The sequence below is a fragment of the Echeneis naucrates genome, chromosome 23 (genome assembly GCF_900963305.1).
Source record: "Echeneis naucrates chromosome 23, fEcheNa1.1, whole genome shotgun sequence".
Lineage (NCBI taxonomy): Eukaryota > Metazoa > Chordata > Actinopteri > Carangiformes > Echeneidae > Echeneis > Echeneis naucrates.
Window position 1 is genome coordinate 15,889,338 of NC_042533.1, and position 20,588 is coordinate 15,909,925.

The 20,588-nt window shown below is 41.0% G+C and overlaps 1 protein-coding gene across 1 annotated transcript; it reads right to left on the minus strand.

The window, feature by feature from the left end:
- Nucleotides 1–1,488: 1,488 nt before the first annotated feature.
- On the minus strand, nucleotides 1,489–19,082 carry sult4a1 (sulfotransferase family 4A, member 1). Its single transcript, XM_029495538.1, has 7 exons — nucleotides 18,914–19,082; nucleotides 13,921–14,051; nucleotides 13,075–13,155; nucleotides 12,440–12,566; nucleotides 12,248–12,342; nucleotides 5,423–5,561; nucleotides 1,489–1,601 (listed from the first exon to the last, which is right to left on the minus strand). The coding sequence occupies exons 1-7, from the start codon at nucleotides 19,080–19,082 to the stop codon at nucleotides 1,489–1,491; spliced, it is 855 nt and encodes a 284-aa protein (XP_029351398.1).
- Nucleotides 19,083–20,588: the final 1,506 nt, after the last annotated feature.

The following is a 20,588-nucleotide window of genomic DNA, read 5'->3' on the forward strand; positions in this document are numbered from 1 at the left end:
TTAAGTGTGGAAGGACCCACTGAGTCCATGTGTCTTGTGTAATAACCACCAGCATCAGATGACTGAGGCTACATGAGGTTATTTTTTGGCTGAATGCCAAGTCTAAGCATCCACATTTCTTCACTCACAAGGTAACTCTAATTATAATTTAAAGCTGCTGTAATTAATGTATTATTGAATTTAGACAGTCAGAATCTGAATGGCCACCTCTTCATTATCAGAGTCCCCAACACCATCTCCAACCTCCTACTAGTGAAAATAAAGATTATGTGGGGCAGTTATAGTGGAACAGTAGGAGCATATATGACTTTTAACATCTGAGAAAGCGAATCCTCAAGATGATATTGACTTAAGAGGTAACTGACATCATATTAAGAAACATAAATGTGATGAAAGTTTTGAATGTATGTGACGTGAGTCACATGTCAACATGAGGAGTGGAATGAGATTAAATGGACTTTGCTGTACATCCCAAAAGACGTTTTACTTAAAACTTCACGAGCCTCCGGGATGATAACCAAAATCGAATCAGGAAGTTGTATCTGGGCCCTCACACTTTGTTTATATTACTGATGAGATCTTTCTGCCTGGCCTGGCTTCTTCATCACTCCTTAGACCAGAGGTGTTAAAATCAGGTCTGGAGGGCTACTGTCGTGCACATTTTAGATGCTTCCTGCTCCAACACACCTGATTCAAATAATTAGCTCGTCATCAAGCTCTGCTGAGGTCTGATAAAGAGTCACTCATTTGAATAAGGTGTGTTGGAGCAGTATACATCTAAAACCTGCAGGACAGTGGCCCTCCAGAACCGGATTTGGACACCTCTGCTTTACACCCATGCATTAGAATTTAGCCTGAAAGTTAACCTACTGCACATCCCCATCATTAGTGCCTTGAGCTCTCCCAGAGCAACAACAGCAATGTCAGGACAAACAATATCTGCAATCCTTCCAGGACATTCAGGGTCTCCCTAGGATCTCCTCCCATTCTTACAGTGAGTATTCCAGGCATCTAATTCAGATATCTGAACCAACAGTGCTAATGTGAAACAATAGAAGTTGTTGGCAGAGATCAAGCCGAGGAGGATCACCTCCTGGTGGTGGAGGGATTGAAAGGCCTTGTGAACCCGCCATGTCATTACATAAAATAGCATCTGAGAGTCCACCATGGAGTCCACCTCTAGTTAGGAACCACACCAAGAAATGTTAGAAGTCAGCATGATTTAAACAAGGTGATCACAGTATGAAACGTTCTCACCAACGTCTTTCTGCTGCTAGATGAATGAAAAAGCTTACTAAAATGACAACTCATGAGGACAACCTCTGCAACTTTGACCACCTCTCATCCGTCAGATGCAACATCAGTGTGATTCATTGTTTAATTGTTTGATTCATTGGTAGGAGATGTAGAGATGTAGGGTGTGCACTTGTCAACAGCATTAAAAGGGGAGGAGGGATGCAGAATGGGGAGGGCAATGTGGGGTGGACTTCACAGGCAGAAGTCAAAGGTCAGGCCGGACTTGCCCATCTTCTGTCTGTATACCGTATCAAACTTGTCATTCATAGAGACTGTGAAGATGTCTTTCCACAAACCCACACGGCCTGCAGTAAAGACAAACAGTTAGTCAGAGGTCAGAACAGCTGGATGACAACATCCTAACTCACCTGCATCATACAAGTGTCCAAGCAACCTGAACATGTTAAAAACTGGAGTAGTGGGTAGAGTGCATAGGTGTGAACTACAGGTATGTAGCTGATCATGATTTAAACAGATCATAAAATACAAGTTGTATTGAGCAAACATTAAAGTGAGAGTAAAGACAAAATAATAACATTGAAATAGGAAGATGGCTACACCAAATTCCAATGCACATCGGTGTATACCAAATTTTTAAATACAGTAATGATAGCACATTTCCAGCATTTCCTAAACACATTCTTTTATACAAACAATCCCCTTTTGGGGTGTGATGCTAGGGGAGGGGTGCGTCTGTGTGTCTGTCCCACAGTCATGTATGAACAAAGGGAACTACATGAACTTTATTCCTATCTGTGTTTGTCTATGTATGTGTGTGTGTGTCTTTGTGTGTCTGTCCCACAGTTATGTAGGAACAAAATCAAATAAATGGACTTTAACAATGTCCAAGTTTGTCTACATTTGTTTGTGTTTATATGACTGTCTGTCACTGTATGGCTTTAAAAACATGGACTTAACCATTTCCGGGTGAGTGTGTCTATGTGTTGGCGAGTCTGTGTGTGTCTGTATGTCTATGCCAGTTGATAAATTGCTCTCCTATCAGAGGAGTCAACACCTGCAGCCCACACACATACCTATTGTCTTAAGATCCAGGGTTGCTGGGACAACTGCCTTAGAGCAGAAACAGAGTGCCCAAAACAAGTGAATTTTTGGCTCCATAAAGCACTCAAACTAGGGCAACTTATGAAAAAACAGTAATGCCTATCAGAGAACTTGTCAGAGGGTGACACTACAAGTTACATAAACATAGGTTTTTGGTGTTCCTCTGGTATCAAGTACACTTATGAGCATCCTTATATTCGAACATGGTGTTCTATGCAGCACACCAACCAGGGTCTCAAAGAAGGCAGAATACTCAGAACTGCTGTTCAGTTCACATGCACAGACAGCAGTAAGAGTTGTCCCCTCCGCCTTCACGTGTAGGGAGGCGACCTTCTGGTTCACTGGGGTAAATTCCAACATGGTGATGCCCAGGCAGGGACCAGTGGGTATCCCCACACCTGCCTGGCACCTCATGCCCTTGGTAACTCCTTTGAAGAATAACATAAAGCCCCTATCCAGGATTTTGGATCCAGGGCCAAGGCTAAGCATGGAGGTAAGACCCACCAGATCTAACCAGTAGCTCTCTACCTCACACACAAGAGCCCAGAGCCCCAAAGCCAGTCTCTGTCGCCCAAGTCTGGGTCGCCAAGGCTCCTCGCTGTCACCAACCCCAGTGATTTCTGGGACCCATGGCAGACCCGGCCATGAGGTGCTCACTGATGGGCCCTCTGTCCAGGCCTGGCTCGAGATGTGAACCCCAGGCTTCTTCCAGGCAGGGTAACCATCCTCCCTCCTCTTTCAAGGGGTCCAGGACATGCAATAGTCCTGGTAACATAATTGAGCTAACAAAGTCTTGCTACTGGTTACAGCGCCCCCTGTGAATAAAGTCCTGCTACCATTAACAAAATTCCAGTGAAAAATCTCTGATAGCAAAATTCCGATAACAGAGCCTTGCTGACAGAAATGTTGAGTCAACTATTATACTGATACTACTGACAGACTGAACTTTCAAATAAAACAAACAAAACACATTTTTGTCCAACATCTTTTATCTGTCTTGGACTTTGATGGTGGCATTGCTCTTAACCCCAGATGGATTCAGATGATGCATCTGGCAGATTGTATACATACACCATAAGACATGGTTTGACGTTTTCCAGCTGCAGTGGATATAGCCTTATCATGAGGCTGTGACTTACCTGTTGTGATGTGTGAGACAGATCACAGAGTGCCAGCTTTGTGTTACAGCACACCAGACAAGAGATTGCCATGCACTGAACAACAACAACAAAACAACAACAACAAAATATATGGGGATTAAATAACAAAAAACACATGATAGAAACCATCAAACATCAAATTCAAAGCATGTATGATGGCATAAACCCTTCAAAGAAATTGGAATAAATCAGGGAATCATGTAAATGTATCAGAAAGAAACCCAAAAACAGACTAGGTCTGGTGGTTGAAATTGAATCTGTGCTGCAACATTTAGTGATATGGTGATACTACAATCTTAAAGTATCATATCCATGTACAGCATTATACATACTCGTTAATATTCAAAAACATGAATAATGGCCACCATAAACCATACTTTTAATATGTCAAGACAGTCTGTCCTGCTGATGAGTCATTGTAATTGTATGTATGTGAGAAACACTTTAACTGGTATATTATGGCAGCATTGTTTATATCGATTGATTACTGAGAACAGTGGTTATTTTTTTCAGTGAAGTACACCCTCTAAATATTTTTTTCAGCTGAGTTTTTGGGTTAAAAAAAAAAGAAAAAAAGAAAAAGACTGTCATCAGTGTCTGATTTTTTTGAAACTTTGCAACTGTGCAAAATATGGCATTACATTATATTGAAATAGAAGTATATAAAAATAAATAAGGACTTGTAAAAAAAGAAATAATTAACTTAGTTATAAATAAAGAACTGTATATATAATAATAATCATCAACTTAAAGTATTTTAAGTTAATAATAAAGATCTGTTCTTAAACTGAATTCAGGAACAAAATTTTTAATAATCGCATAAACACAAAAAATCATATTTGTGCACAGAAATGTTCACAAAAAATTAATATTGCATCTAATATCTCTTCTTTCAGGATCAATATCAGACTTGTATTTCAAACTCACAAACTGTTGACACTGGGGATTGCATTATTTTAGTGAGGAACTTGGGGTTTTGCTTCACTGAGAAGCTTGGTCATTTTTGGTGGCAGGTAGGCAAATGCTGTGACGCTGTGGATTACCAACATGATATGCATGTTTTGTCATGGCGATGCCAAATAAAGCATACCAGGTTGGGTCATACCATCCTGGTATAAAGGAGACATATTTATTATTTAATATTTTTTAAAGAACCTCTGAATTGATTTTTAACATATATGTAAAAAAAATCTCTCGTACCCCCAGCAGTACGCATACTCCCATTTGAGAACCACTGGTATAGACAATGGATGGACGGATGAACTGGAGACTTAAAGTGTGGGACATCACGACACCAATGCAGTAGGAACCCTTGGCATTGGGACTATGTCTTGTATCTATTTAATAAATAAAATAAAAAATAACTAAAAGAAATCAGGCAAAGAAGTGAACTGAAAGTCATAATAAGAGCTTGTAATATGAAAAAGACTAATGTGTCAATCTAATTGAGGTATATTAATGTTCCATTGATAGACAAATATTGACCCCTGTAGAAGTCTTTTTGTCTTCAGGCTGCTTGACATTTGTCAGTTGCAAAAATATTCGATATTTGATATTTAATATTTGATTCAGGTATGATGAAACAGTTCTAAAGGAGATGTAAGTTAATTACAGAAAAATTTAGAAAAATGTGAAACTGGAAATTTGAAAAGAATTAATATGGGACAAAATTCCATAGCAATAATTAACTCATGTATTACATAGGGGACAAATTAAAGGTGCATCATGGACACTAGCTATAAAATTACAAGAAAAAAAATGGATGTCAGATGCAGTGACAGTAGGACACATGAGATGCTCCTTAGTAGTCAGATATTACCCAGAAACTCATAACTCTATCTGGCTACCAAACCAGAGGTACATAGGAGTGTCATGCTTTTCCTCTTCTATCCTCTCCCACTCACCCCTGCAAATGGACAATGCCTCCGAGTTACAGCACTGCTCAATGAGCTGGTTGCAGCTCTCCACCATTCCCTCCAGCTGAGCCTTGTCACAGGACACACCCAGGAACCGGGCTAAATGCTCCACCAGCGTTCCCAGATCCTAAGAGGAAAGGAATGAAAAATCTATGAAAGCATCACTCCATCTTATCAGTATGTCATATCATATGTATGTAATATCAAAAACAGCATCTTTCTTTTTTTAACATTCTCACCAAAAAAGCACACACCTTTTTAAATGCTTAACTATGTGTTATTAAAGCAGCAATAAATAAGTACAGGCATTTCATCAATGTATATAGTTGTGGCTTAGATGCCAGCACAGTTAGCTATACAGAAAACAGACACAGAGCACCATTGGCAATTCTTTGAATTGTTGAGAAATATATGTTTCTGCGGTCAACTGACCAACTATGTTCACTGCCTCCTTCACATCATCTGTTGTGAATATATTTGATTTATAATGGAAATACCAAAAAAAAAAAAAAAAATCAGACCTGTACAGTCATAAGCTTGTTTTCTTAAAGTCAGAAATGTTCCAGCTTTTGTAATAATAGGTGAGGGCCAGTTATTTTGTTGTCTGATGAAGTGACACATTTTTATGAGATCCATATTTGGCATCTAAAAGCATCGGCTAAATATATAAACATGGGGTAAACCCAGACAAATAAGGAACCTCATGTATGATTCAAATGAATGATGCTTTGCTTCATGATCCACCTTACATAGACGCCATAGCACAGATGTACACATATTATTAGGTTTTTCATTAATTTAAATGAACTCCTAATCTTATTATTGTGTTAAGTCTTCCTTTAAATCCTCTTGACAGATTTTGTTGGATTGATTCAAGCACCTTATCAAAGACAAAAACTATGTAAAGGCCTAGTCTGTTTTCATTAGGCTTTTACTTTTAATTGGAGAGAAGACCATATGACATTTGGAGACAAGTATAAAATGAATGATGCTTTGCTTCATGCTTTACTTCATGATCCACCTTACATAGACGCCATAGCATAGATGTACACATATTATTAGGTTTTTCATTAATTTAAATGAACTCCTAATCTTATTATTGTGTTAAGTCTTCCTTTAAATCCTCTTGACAGATTTTGTTGGATTGATTCAAGCACCTTATCAAAGACAAAAACTATGTAAAGGCCTAGTCTGTTTTCATTAGGCTTTTACTTTTAATTGGAGAGAAGACCATATGACATTGGGAGACAAGTATAAAAAAAATAACAGCTTCCATTATATTAATGATTTCATATTAGGAAAAAAATATACCAAAATAAATTACCTTACTTCCTTTCAAAGAAGAAACCACCTCCGTTTATTTAAATTCCGATTGGGATGTTGATTGACAATGGCTTTGCCCAGTCAGAATCCAGGAAAGTCATACATACAAGAGAAACTTCACAGAACAGCAACCAAAACAGCACATATCTTTATTATTTATTGTGTGTTTAGTTAAATTAGAGCAACGGATTGACCCTTAAACATTTAGCTGTCCAGTTAGAGCTTACGCAAAGTGACGTTCTCCCATAGACTTTTGGAGAGTTCAGTGATTTTCTGGCCCCAAGCTGCGTGTGCATATTTCTGTGACATTGCACTCGAAGGGGTCTATTGGAATCAGTTTTTTAATTTCTTTTGTATGTACTTTAGTACCTCCTGGTGATGATTTCATATAGCCGCATTGACGAGCAACATACAGTTTATAGTCAACAGTAAATAGTGTACAGAAAGCTCTTCTCCCTCCTGTGTTCGATGAGTGTGCCTTAAAGTCCACGAACTAGCATGAATGTTTCATGCTTACCACATTATGTAAGAGAATGTGGGAAAGTTGCATTTAAATAAGATATATTTTGCTAAGTTTGTATTTGCAGGCTGTTATGTGCTACTGAATCAATGATGTTCCTATCTTTGGGTTTGAGTACATTCTTTTCGATGATGGCACAGGTTCTTTTGGTAAATTATCTTTCTTTACTGATGTATTAGCGATATTATGTAGTACTGGCAAAATGTACTTGTATGTATTTTTGCATTTTTCACAATATTACAAATGGCATATTTTCTGTAATTAAATCTAAAACAACCACCTGCATGTTCCTTGGAGGATACAATACTGGATAATAATAATGGAAAATAATATGTTATTATCCAGTATGGATAATATAATGTTAAGCTGGTTGTACAGATGAAAAATATGTTGCCTGCAGCAACTTTTAGTGAGGACAGTTATAATAACTGTCTCCCATTAGTTAAAAAAAATCCATTCTTAAAGAAGCCTATTTACAATGTGAAAGCTATGTGGACCTTGTGAAAATTTTAAGAACAGATAATGTAGCTGCAACATTGGGGTTTTCTTAGAATGTGAGCAAACCAATTTGAGAGTGGTACAAAAAAACTTTCTCCATTCCCTGTCAATTTATAATGGACCATTATTATTGGAAAGTAGATTTGTAATATAATTCTTTTGGTTAACAATTATAACTCACAATGATAATGACATATTTAGTCATTATTTTTTCCATATGTTGACTCATAATGTGTCTATTTGGTCAGAACCTGTGACATCAATTTTCACACGATACAGGTAACTGGAGAATGATCTTGTTTTAAACAAGATAACCACTTTCTTTAGACAACAGGAACAAAGAATGTTATGACTCCAGGCAGGATCAACCCCACAGTACCGGAGATCTCTCAGCACCTGAGTTACCTCAAGACCGCAGGAGGGACGAACCTGATGCCAATCCAGTGAGCCAACCACACCCAAGACCTCGACAAGATACTAGAAGCCACACGGGCGGGAACAGCCGAGCAGAAAGTTAGCACTCTTACAACGATAACCTATAACCTGGCAAGGGAGCGGTTTGGAGTAGAGGAGAAGAAAGTGGAAAGTAAGTCTGTACATCAGCCTAGCAGAAGAGAGAGAGAAATCAAGCGCATGAGGGGAGAAATTAAGGCACTATCCAGACAATTCAAAAAAGCCCCAATGGAGGAAAGGGAAGGCCTCAAGGACCTGACGAGTCAAATCCGGGATCGCTTACGCAGACTCAGAAGGGCAGAGTGGTTACGGAAGAAAAATAGGGACAGAGAGAAGAAACGGGCCCAGTTCATCAAAGACCCTTTCCAATTCACCAGAACTCTTCTAGGTGAGACAAAATCTGGGAAGCTGACCAGCCCGAGAGAAGAGGTGGAGGCATTCCTGGAGGAGACTCACAATGACATCTTCAGGAACCAGCGCCTGGAAGGTAACCCAACCATCAGCAGCGTAGAGGCCCCAGAAAAGGAACTCGATACCAATGATCCAACGTGGAAAGAAGTCCAGGAGGTAGTGAGGAAGGCCAGAACAGGATCTGCCCCCGGCCCCAGCGGTATACCCTACAAGGTATATAAAAAGTGCCCAATGCTCCTTCGGAGGATGTGGAAGCTGTTCCGAAGAATTTGGAGAAAGGGTGCCATTCCATCGTGCTGGAAGAGGGCAGAAGGATGCTTTGTACCAAAGGAAGAGAACTCCTCAACCATTGAGCAATTCCGAACCATATCTCTACTAAGTGTGGAAGGAAAAATCTTCTTTTCTGTATTGGCCAAAAGGATGACCTCTTACATGACGGACAACAAATACATCAATACGGCTATCCAGAAAGGCGGAATACCTGGCTTTTCCGGATGCCTGGAACACACGGGTGTTCTTACCCAGATGATCCGCGAGGCCAAGACCAGAAATGGCAACCTGACAGTAGTCTGGCTTGATCTGGCCAACGCCTATGGATCCATTCCTCATGCCCTAATCCATGCAGCACTAGACCACTACCACATCCCGCAACACATCAAGGGAATGATCACCAGCTACTTTGGAGGGATCCAGATGCGATTCAAGGCGGCCCATTTTACAACTCGGTGGCAGAGCCTAGAAAAGGGCATAGTGACTGGATGCACAATCTCCCCCATCCTTTTTGTCATGGGAATGAATCTGCTGATTACGGCTGCAGCAAAGGAGGCAAAGGGTCCAAAGATGGAGTCAGGCATTCAACAACCCTCAATAAGGGGTTACATGGATGACCTTACTGTGACAACCAGGACCCATGTGGAGGCGAGATGGGTGCTAGCAGCTCTGGACCATGTGGCAACATGGGCCAGACTGAAGTTCAAACCAAAGAAATCCCGTAGCATGGTGATCAGAAATGGGAAATTGACCAACAAGTTTAGGCTGCATGTGCAAGAGGAACTGATCCCGTCATTAGAGGAAAATCCCATCAAGTGTCTCGGAAAGTGGTTTGACAAATCACTGGCCGATCACAACAACATCGTCAATATGGAGAAGCAGACAGAGGAATGGTTGAGGAGAATCGAGAAGTCAGGACTGCCAGGGAAATTTAAAGCGTGGCTCTATCAACATGGACTGCTGCCAAGACTCACATGGTCACTGACTGTGTATGAAGCCCCGATGACAAGCGTGGAAGGAATGGAGAGAAAAATCAACAAGTATCTCCGGAAGTGGCTGGGGATTCCTCCAAGCTTCACCTCAGTAGGCCTGTACATCAGATCGGGACAACTTCAACTTCCTCTGACGTCCGTGGTCGAGGAATTTAAGATTGCCAAGTGCCGAGTCGTTATGACCTACAGAGACTCCCACGATGACCAAATCAAACATGCCGGGATCACCACGAGATCCGGCCGCAAGTGGGGAGCTGAGTCAGCGGTCGCACAAGCAGAGAGCATGCTGAAGATCCGTGACATCATCGGAGCACCGTGCATAGGAAGGCAGGGTCTTGGAGCAGCCCATTTCCAGCAGTGGAGCAAAGCAGGAACCAGGGACAGAAGAGCAATGATCCAGGAGGAGGTTAGAAGTCTGGAGGAGGAAGGGCGAAGGTCAAAGGCTGTGGCGCTATCTTCCCAAGGAGCCTGGACCAAGTGGGACGTCCCCAAGCGGAAGATTACTTGGGCAGACCTATGGAGGCTGGAACCATTTCGCATTTCCTTTTTACTGCGCTCAGTGTATGACACACTCCCAACCCCAGCAAACTTGCACAGGTGGGGACTGACTGACAGCCCACTGTGCAAGCTTTGTGGGGAGAAAGGAACCATGGCACACATCCTGTCTGGGTGTAAAACCGCACTTGCCCAAGGAAGGTACAGGTGGCGCCATGACAAGGTGCTCATGACACTTGCTGACACCCTTGAGCAGGAGAGGAAGAAGAAACGGCAGAAACATCTAAAGGCCACAGCAATCCAGTTTGTAAGGGAAGGGGGAAAGCCACCAACCACAGTTACAGCAAAACCCAGTCTACTGCAAAAGGCCCAATCCTGGGAAATGAAGGTCGACCTGGGGGGAAGGCTGAAGTTCCCGCAGTTTGTCCAGACATCCCTGAGGCCGGATGTGGTACTGTGGTCAGAAGAGGCGAAGAAGATCATCCTCATAGAACTTACTGTCCCATGGGAAGAGGGGTGTGAGCAGGCGTTTGAGAGAAAAAGTGCCAAGTATCAGGACCTTCTGCACCAGTGTAGGGAGAAGGGATGGCAGGCATGGCTGTTCCCTGTTGAGGTCGGCTGTCGAGGGTTTCCTGCCCAGTCGGTGTGGAGAATGTTCACAGCCATCGGACTGGGAGGGAGGGACAGAAAGGTTGCAGCTCGCAGGATGGGGGAGGCAGCGGAGAAAGCCTCGTGCTGGTTATGGAGTAGGAGGGAGGAGGTTAGCTGGAAGCCAGGAGGAGGAGATGGGCAGTGACTTGGCCACCACTGCCGGCCCGCCACAGGTAGGCTGTTGTGGTTAAGGGCCGAAACAGCCAGTGACCAGTGGATACCACCTGAAGACATCAAATCCTCCTGGCCAAGGCTACATTCACTCAAGGTGAATGAAGGAGAAGCATCCCCGGATGTATATGTAATCTGACTTTGCAGAAGTCTACTGTGACCATAACAGTTAGGCTAAAAAAGATAAATGTGGAGCTGCTGATGTTTGAAGACAATTAATAGAACTCTTCAGTTTTACATACTCAGCTCAACCTCAGTTGAGGCTATATGTGTTTATAAACCAAGTATAAACAAATTTTAGTTACTCTCCTGTATTTTAAGAACAATAAGACCATATCAGTGTGGTTTTACATCTCCTATCTCAGGATTCTTTCTGTAGATCAAGTAACAGCAAATCAGTGAACCAATCGGATGAGAAGATAAGAAAATCTAATTTTACTAGCTTACTGTGTTCTGTAAAATATAGCAGATTTCATGCAAATATTGAGAAAAATCAAGTCCTGCCTGAGTGGTGGCTAATTTGGGGATGGGTCAGAACAGCAACTGCTTTGTTGTCACATCACAGAGTTCAAGAAGACTTTTCAGATAGTTATAAGGCTCAGTTTCTGACACATACTGTACTATGAGCATTCCTCTGTGGACTGAGACCTATGACACTTTCACTGTATTGACACAGAACCCAGACCTGATTTAGAATCAAATGTTCCCTTATACTGTATGGTCCTGTAAAACAAGCTAACACTTAAGACACTGTGAGCTGAATAGGCCACAAGCACTGGTCACTGCCCAAGAACGTCTCAGAGCAGAGGCCATGCGTTACATTGTGAGTAGTTGTATTCAGCTATTTATATGATTTTTTTTCTACCACTAACCATACTTTCTTGAAATTGTTAATGAAATTACACAAAAGATAAAGAAGTAAGTAGCAGAGTTCCTTCAAAGTGAATAGAGGTTAAACACAGCACAAACAGACAGAAGTACAATACACACACACACACGGAGATCCACTGCACTAACTCATTGTCTTACCTTGTACATGTCTTCGTATTTCAAGAATAAAATATTTGAGTCTGTACGGTGCTCCCAGAATTCCTGAACATGTTCAAACCAGGAACCATATCCCACTGAGAGAGAGAAGTAAAGAGACAGAGAGAGAGAGATGCTGGATGAACAACAAGAAGTTATTGTAAGACCTAACAGAGTAAACTGGACAAGATTTACGTTTGTCATTCATAAAGCGCCGGCAGAACTCCTGGAATGTTCCCCGGTAGCTCATGGTCCTGAGAGAGCGGTGGAACTGGTAATAGGACACCACCAGGTCCTTAGGGTTCCGAGCCATGTAGATCACCTGGAAAAAAACCATAGTAGTACTCACTGGAATCACATGCATAATGTTAGCCCTGTGCAGCGCTGTTTCCATACATTTCTTAGACAGAAATTAAATATATGCACATATGCATGAATTTGTATATGTTGCACTGACATTATAGCCAACTTAAAATTTTTTCTGGCGTGCTTGTGTGTTTGGGCAGAAACCACACTAACAACAGGGTAACTGATGATAGTACAGAAAACCCTAATAACTCGGCTTAGGTTCTAGAAGCAGGAACCTTCCACTACTAGCTGAAGTAGTAAAAAAATCAAGATCAGGTGATTCTTTCCAGATGTTGGACAGTGAGCAGGCTAGATTAAACATTACACTAATTTAATGGTCAAAGGCGCATCAAATTCGTAAATTCGAAAAGGATTACAACATAACATTTCATTAAATGTCACACCAGCCTCAACTTTATGAAAACTTCACAATTTGTATCTTGGGATGAAAGCTTTATGGCTGCAGTGATAATGCAGCTGACCTTGGCCTCTCCATTGTGCATGGCTGTTGGGAGGAATCGGTAGGGAAGATGGCTTTTGATCAGACGAGGAGACGTGAGCTCCTGTTGAAGAAAGAGTCAGTACTTTAATGCTTATTCTGACATTCTCTTATGCTGCTAAAGTTCTCTGGTGTAGCAGTGAGACTTATCATTTCTGCTAAGAGGCTAACTGTGTGTGAACCTCTTTGGATAATATTTTTTCTCTCCAGCAACATGCATACCATATTTTTCGCACAATAAGGCCCACTTAAAATCCTTAAATTTTCTCAAAAATGTGCACCTTATAATCCGGTGCGCCTTATGTATGAATTCTTGTTGTGCTTACTGACCTTGAACCAATTTTATGTGGACATTGTATTAATGTTAGCCCTTAGTTGGATATGGGTCGCAACGTCAGACAACGAGCGATAACTAATTATGTAGTGCTGGCAACCAACCATCATCCAACATTTTATAGGTTTTTGGGCTTGGAATGACTGAAGCAGTATTGAGAGGTCTTAGATATCACAACATTCAGTCATGGCATTATCATTAGGCATACTAATTCTTCTAAATCTGTGGTCTAGGCCCAAGACTTATTTCAGCAGTTTGAAAGCCCCCCTGAGCCACTTCCAAGAACTACAATTTTACAAGAAATGTTAATGACATAATACCTCAAAACCCTGGAGGTTTAATGAAAATGTGAACTGATGTGGAAGACATCCAGATTAAATCAGAAATGAAACATCTCAAACAGGCTCACACTGATCTGCATTATAAGTATAAGTAAAAGTTGATGAATTAGGTTGGCTAATCAATTTTAACCTGAATTCAGCTGCAATACTGTACCTGTATGATATCCAGACCAGGTTGAGGGTATTCTAAAACAGGAAGTTGTTCATCAATGTTCATAAGGCCAATTTCGTCAGGGTCTGCTCCCTGGCTCACTAAATACACAACCTCCTGAAGTAGGCTGGTGCCTGCAAGGGCAGAGGAAACGGGTGAAAGGAGAGAGGAGACAGTGTTAAAGTAAAGGTTAAGGAAACTCGCATGGTAGGAAAGGAAAAGAGAAAGCAGAAATTGTGTGAACAGATGCCTAAATAACACAAAAATAAAAAGGATACTACACAGTTCAAACTTCCTGTTGCACTACTCACCAGCGAAAACCCTTCCTGGATGTAAAAGTACCAATGATGAAGTGGGACACTAGTAGAAGTAGTGAATTTAAGTGGTCACACAAACATACCTTTTTTGACCTAGCTCAGAAGCCCCTCTTATCTCTTCCAGCCTGTTTGGATTCAGCCTGAAGGCAACTCAGCACCAACTGGATGGTAACAGGCAGCTGGTGTTGGCACATTAGATGTGAAGGATCACTTAGCACTTTGCTGATTTATTAATACTTGGTGATTAAACACACCATCAGTCTCTAAAGGGATTATCTGATAAGGATCAAATACCATGTAGTGTTTTTATTGTACAGTCTTCTTCCCCGTCAAAACATGGTTACTCCTTACATCAGGTGCTGGAATTCAAAGATGAGCTCAGTGCAACAAACTCCCCTGCAATCTAAGTCAATAATGGCATAATTTAAGGATGGATTACAGTGAGCCTGAGCCAGCACTAGCTTCATCACAGAGAACAGTTTGAAGCCTGATCTGACATCAGAATGGGAGAAGGTTCTGCAAGAGAGGAGCCTGAGTCTTCTGGCTGCCTAAGAGTTTGAAGAAAAACTGATCCCAATTTAGACATAAAAATGTAGAGGTTGGTAGTATATTTGGACGGGAAAGCGGAGAGAGACTGGAAATATGGGAAAAAGAGTGGGGCAGAGGCCTGCAATAAATAATCCAAGCAACTGAGAGTTCAACTGGGACCTGGTCCACTACACCCATATAAACCCCTGACCATTCAGCCATAGTAGCACCGAGACCTAAGCTTTACTCGTTAACATTCAATTCTTCATGTTATGAGAACAACCAAACCCCCACCCTAAGCAATCATCCAATGCCAGACATGAGAGTGTGTGAAACAATAATCCTACATAGAAGACCTTGGTAGTGATCTTTTCATGGATCAGTTACCTTTTTGAATTAATGGCAATTTTAATATATATTCTTAATTTCAACTTTACTCACTCCTTTGCCATACTCCATTTGCGACACATGGATTCACCCAAACACTCATCTGATGTAGATTCTCAATAAACTACATCACTGCCCTGTCCCCTTTGCATTTGCAGAATATGACTCACATAGTAGCCATGCCATAATCCGTCTCCTGCTTATGGCCTATTTTCCTCTAATATCATCATCTTTTAAAATGTAAACATCATATTTGACTGTTACAGCTCCGCTGTTGAACTGGCAGATACAGGAAATCATTCCTGCCACATGCCATCACACTGTACAATAACTCATCTGTCTGACAGAAAAAAATCCCATCTCTCTGATATATAAAAACAAAACAACTGTAATTATCACACCTTATATCATTGTCATTGTATTTTTATAGTTATTGTCTGTCTGTCTTTTTTCCATATTTTTTATATTTTTTGTTATTATTATCCTGATGTACAGTGTGTCTTGCGGCTATGACATGAGAATTTCCCATTTTGGGATCAATAAAGTACATCTATCTATCTATATTGTATTGAAGATTTGGAAGTTGTGACTGAGACATAAACCCTCTAGGAAAACATTTATTGAGATTATAAATCAAGTGAAAATCAGGGCCATTTTCACATTGACTTTAATACAATCTGACTTCTTTTTACAACCAGTGGAGTCACCAGTGATGGCCATTAGATAGAATGCAGGTTTAAGGCACTTTGGCATTGGCTTCACTTTACAGACCCAGAGTCTCTCGTCCACTTTTTTAGTCTACACCCTTACCATAGACCCATGACTGACCCATGAACTCATTTTTCACAGGACAATCTTCCTTCTCTAAATGGAACTGCCAATCTTCAGACCTGATGTCCCAAAGCTGTATCATTAAGTGAGTAAATATGAACCATGGATTTCTTCTGAAAGTTACTGTTGTCTTGTCACCCAGGCTTTCTTACTACCAAGGAGCTTACCAATGTTCTGCTTAAGCTTCAAGCTTAGAGGAGGAACCACACGTAGCCTGGAGTAATAAAGCCAAATAAATCATATGATGAATGTGTCTTGAGAAATTGTCCTTGTTCTGAAACTTCACATTAGTATCAGTTACAGTGTATTTTTTCTGCATGTCGCACAAACAACAACCTCAGCTGGGTATCTTTTGAATTGAAATAATATCCATAGAAATTGGTTGTTCAACACTGGTCTTCACAGAGTATAGACCACAGTCTCAATCAAATACCTTTTGGTTGAACTGGGTTTTAAGCCAAACTTGATCACGAAACATTTTAACGTCAGGGATGGGTGCAAGTCCTTGTAGCCATTTCAACATGTGGTGGAAAGAGTGAGGATACATCCAATGCACAGTCCAGACAGAAGATAATTCAAACTTTGGTTTTCTTTTATGACAACAGTATTAATATCCCTACAGTGAGGTTGCACTTTTGTTTGACAGGATCATCTTATTATTCGGATGGGATTCCTTAGAGCTGTGTTAATTGTGAGGTCCAAACTGATGCAGCAGAGAGGGGTAAATCTCTTAACATAGTTCATCCCACACTTCCCACAATGGATTTCTGTAGAGGTTATTCGAGTCTGCCTACCTGTTAAATAATGCCAATGTCTTAATTTCCATGTCCTTGGTTTATTAAGAGCTTGATGGCATTTTCCAGCTTATTATCTAAGGCTGGAGAGGTTGACATCAAGTTGCACTCACAGACTGAATCACCCCCATGACCAAACAGAGAGAGTAATGTTCACCAGTAGAATTGATGTATGTTTTGTCATCATTTTGGAAAAGTTTTCTTCTATGGTCATTGCCCCCCACAACTTATGATTTATGCTTTTACAGTCCAGAGCTGCACCACTTGCAGGGAAAATGACTGAGCATGTGGCTTATATCAAAACTGCTCTAAGTGGAATTCCACAATCCTTACCCCCCTTTGTCTGACAGAATCGCCCTCATACAATTGGCCAAGACAGAAACAGGTGAGCCAATAGGATCATAGCTCTGCAGCCTCCCATCCATGTGGCCTGGCATGTGCTCTCTCTCTTCTGCACCTGAAAATTACAAACACGGTAACAAAGAGAAAAGTGGTGCTTCTAGAAGCAAATTTAGTTCATGTAATTGAATTTGTAAAATATATTCAGTTCAGTCACCACTAGTTTACAGCTTACTGGACAGGAATGTTCTTTTGCCCCGTGATATGTGTGCAGCAAAGAACATCCTTCGAAGGACAAACATTCAGACAAAGATCTTGATAAAACCTGCTAAGAACTGTTCTGACCACTATTTAACATCCATCTCATGTAATCGGATCATACTTCCAAGTTCAGGTGTAAATACACTTGGGACGTAATAAGGACTTCTCAAGTGCTATTTGAAGGACCGTCTACTCTACTGACAGACCCCCTACTCACTGAGTCCTCTAAATGGCCACCAACTCTGCTGAATTCTCAGGCAGACCATCTTCTCCACTGAGTCCTCTGAAGGGAATGTTTTTATCTGCATATAGAGCAGGAAGTGTGACGCAATCACAAGTGGAAATGCAGTCTAACATATAAAAAGACTTACTAAAAGCTGACCACATGATCACATGTTGTTGCAGGTGTGAAGAGGTCTCTAGAAGAATCCTCCCTCTCTCGTTTTCTCTGTGAATTTTCCCTCTCTCAATGTGGTTATCAGAATAGAGAATAAGGCTGTGGAGACATAGGGCTGATTAGGAGACAATATTGGTGACTCAGCTCTGCCCCTGTAGAATATAAACAGCTCTTTCAGTCTCCATGGAGAAATGTCTGCTCTTGAACAGCAATTACAGGTGTCTATTTGCTACAGGTGTCTGTATGCTACAGTAGCCAATAGGTAGCAAGGCAACAATTAGTATATTGATCATAATAGCATATCTATTCTTGCAATTACATTTGAAGAAGAAAGTTAAGAGAGGTGTTTTATTTCTGTGGTGTAATAAGGAGAGGGGTCCTGGCCAAGTTCCAACATAAATTGAGACCAAAAGCTGCAGTTTCAGGACTGCATTTGTTTTTCTTTCTTAGTAAGGCAACCGTTCAGGATGGTGTCCTGATGGTAATAGAAAAGAGACAATTTCCTATTTTTAGTGGCACAGGTGTACCAACACAATGTTATCATTTCTCAAGATGCACTTATTAACCCTGAACAACCTTTCTTGACTCTCCTCCACAGACTTATGTTTTTGTTTTTTTTTTTATCCTGAGATGATGCTGAACCAAAACATAATTTACATCATAACAGTCAGACATTACTTTGTCGTTTTCTGTGCATCATCTGCCCACTACAGCCATCACATGACCGGACCCACCCCGGCGCATAGCAGGGCATCCCGTACGACAGTCGGGCTGCAGCAGCGCTGCGCAAAGACCGTGAGGCTGGAAGTACAAATAACTTCTCCCATCACCTTTGGCAACCAGCTGAGGCGCGTGGCTGACTTTGTCTGACTTAGTCTGTTGGAGTCTCAGAGATGCTTAAAAAGGCCTCTGAGCAGAGACAATAGATAACCGTCACTTAATTCAATTTAAAGAAACACTGGCTGGCTCTAATGATACCTGGTCCAAGATGGATCGTGCGACTGATGGGAATTCTGCACTGAGTCAAGTGTTTCAATGAAAAACTTTGATGATCATACGGAAACCCGCATTCGTCACTACAGCGGAGAGCAAACTGCAGCTTGAGCGAGTACCGTGCAAAGGTGACGCAGAGGCTGGTTTACCTGACTTAGGGTAGGTGACGATCCATATGTCACTACTTCTCAAGGAAAAATTAGCAATTTCCTCCATCTTCCCTCTGCAGAAGGGCGGCAGCCGCACTCCATCAAATTCGAAGTATTTGCTCTCAAACTCAATCGGTGTGCTCGGCGTTTCTGCCTCGCTTTCGGCCATCATCCAAACGAGACACCCGTCCAAAGGACAGAATAGCGCCAACCAGTCCAATGTCAAAGATTACGACAATGATGGCACTGGTTTGACACGCCACTGCCTCTCGTTTCTAGATGGCAATGAGGAGGAGGAGGCGCACGGTGGATGCTGTGCGGCGGGCCGAAGAGTTGATCACAGCCAATCACTCGCCAGCTAGGTGATGTAATGCGCGCATGCGAGAGCCAGCATCCGGACCGCACTCTGACCTGGGAGACACTGCTGTGATTTCACAATATAATCTGATATCATGATGTTGTTAAATAACTTATATTGAGGTTTAGTAAAAAAACATTAGTTTCACAATGTAAAATCTGCTGTTCAGCTTTGTCAGATGAATTGATGCTTAGTAGGGAATGATTTCACCATGACTAATATATTTCACAGGCAAGGTATTGTGTTTAATTTAAGTAATATATCATTCATATGTGTCTCTGTTTACACTTTTCAAACATTGCCCTTCGTGGCCTCCCTAGTTATTGACCTGCTTAGCAAATCAGTTAAAGGGTCAAATCCCATGAAGGGGAAAATTGTCCATTTCTTTTTTATTCATAAAGCAAATCTAGGTTCTGTATTAATACAATGAAAGTATCAATGCATGCAACCTTTATTCAAACTACGTAATCAACATGATGTTCAAAATCTTCTGTCATTTGTGATGTCATAACAAAGAAGTCATCATATGACCAGGCCACATCAAATCCTAGCCCACCTGCACTCCACAATGCTGTATTTTCAATGGATCACTTAGAAAAACAATCAACCAAACTAGACATGCTAAACTTTCCACACTGATGTGGAGATTGGGTTTTATTCTAAAACCACATGTATTTCTTATGAATATCAACATTTTAGATATAACACAGATGAAGTTAAAACAATGCGACCTTAAAGTCTGTGTAGGTCCAAGTTTTTGTCATTTTCTTAACTTTATGAAGCAAAAAAAAAAAAAATACAAAACTGTATTATCAGGTTGATTTCAATTTCTGCAAAGTTGCTGAAGTTAATAAATTTTTTTTGTTCAAAGGATTACAAAAATACCCGTAATTTATCCAAACTGCTGCTTTCAAGGGCACGGGGGGTGGGAGTCTGTCACAGCCTACTGTCTATCCTACTCACTGCTTATTGGTTTAATAGAAAGGGGAGCTGATGGACAAGCTTTGATCTGCTTCATGAATATTGCTTTGACTATCCACTGAGTCAGTTTGTAAATAAATTGTGACACATTCTGTAATTGAATTTGTAAAATGTATTCAGTTCAGTAACCGCCTGTTTACAGCTTACTGGACAGGCATGTCTTTTTGCCCTGTGATATGTGTGCAGCAAAGGACATCCTTCGAAGGACAAACATTCAGGCAAAGATCCTAAAAACTGTTCTGACTGCTATTTAACATCCATCTCATGTAATCTGATCATACCTCCAAGTTCAGGTGTGAATGCAGACAAAACATACAGATGTAATGAGGACTGCTT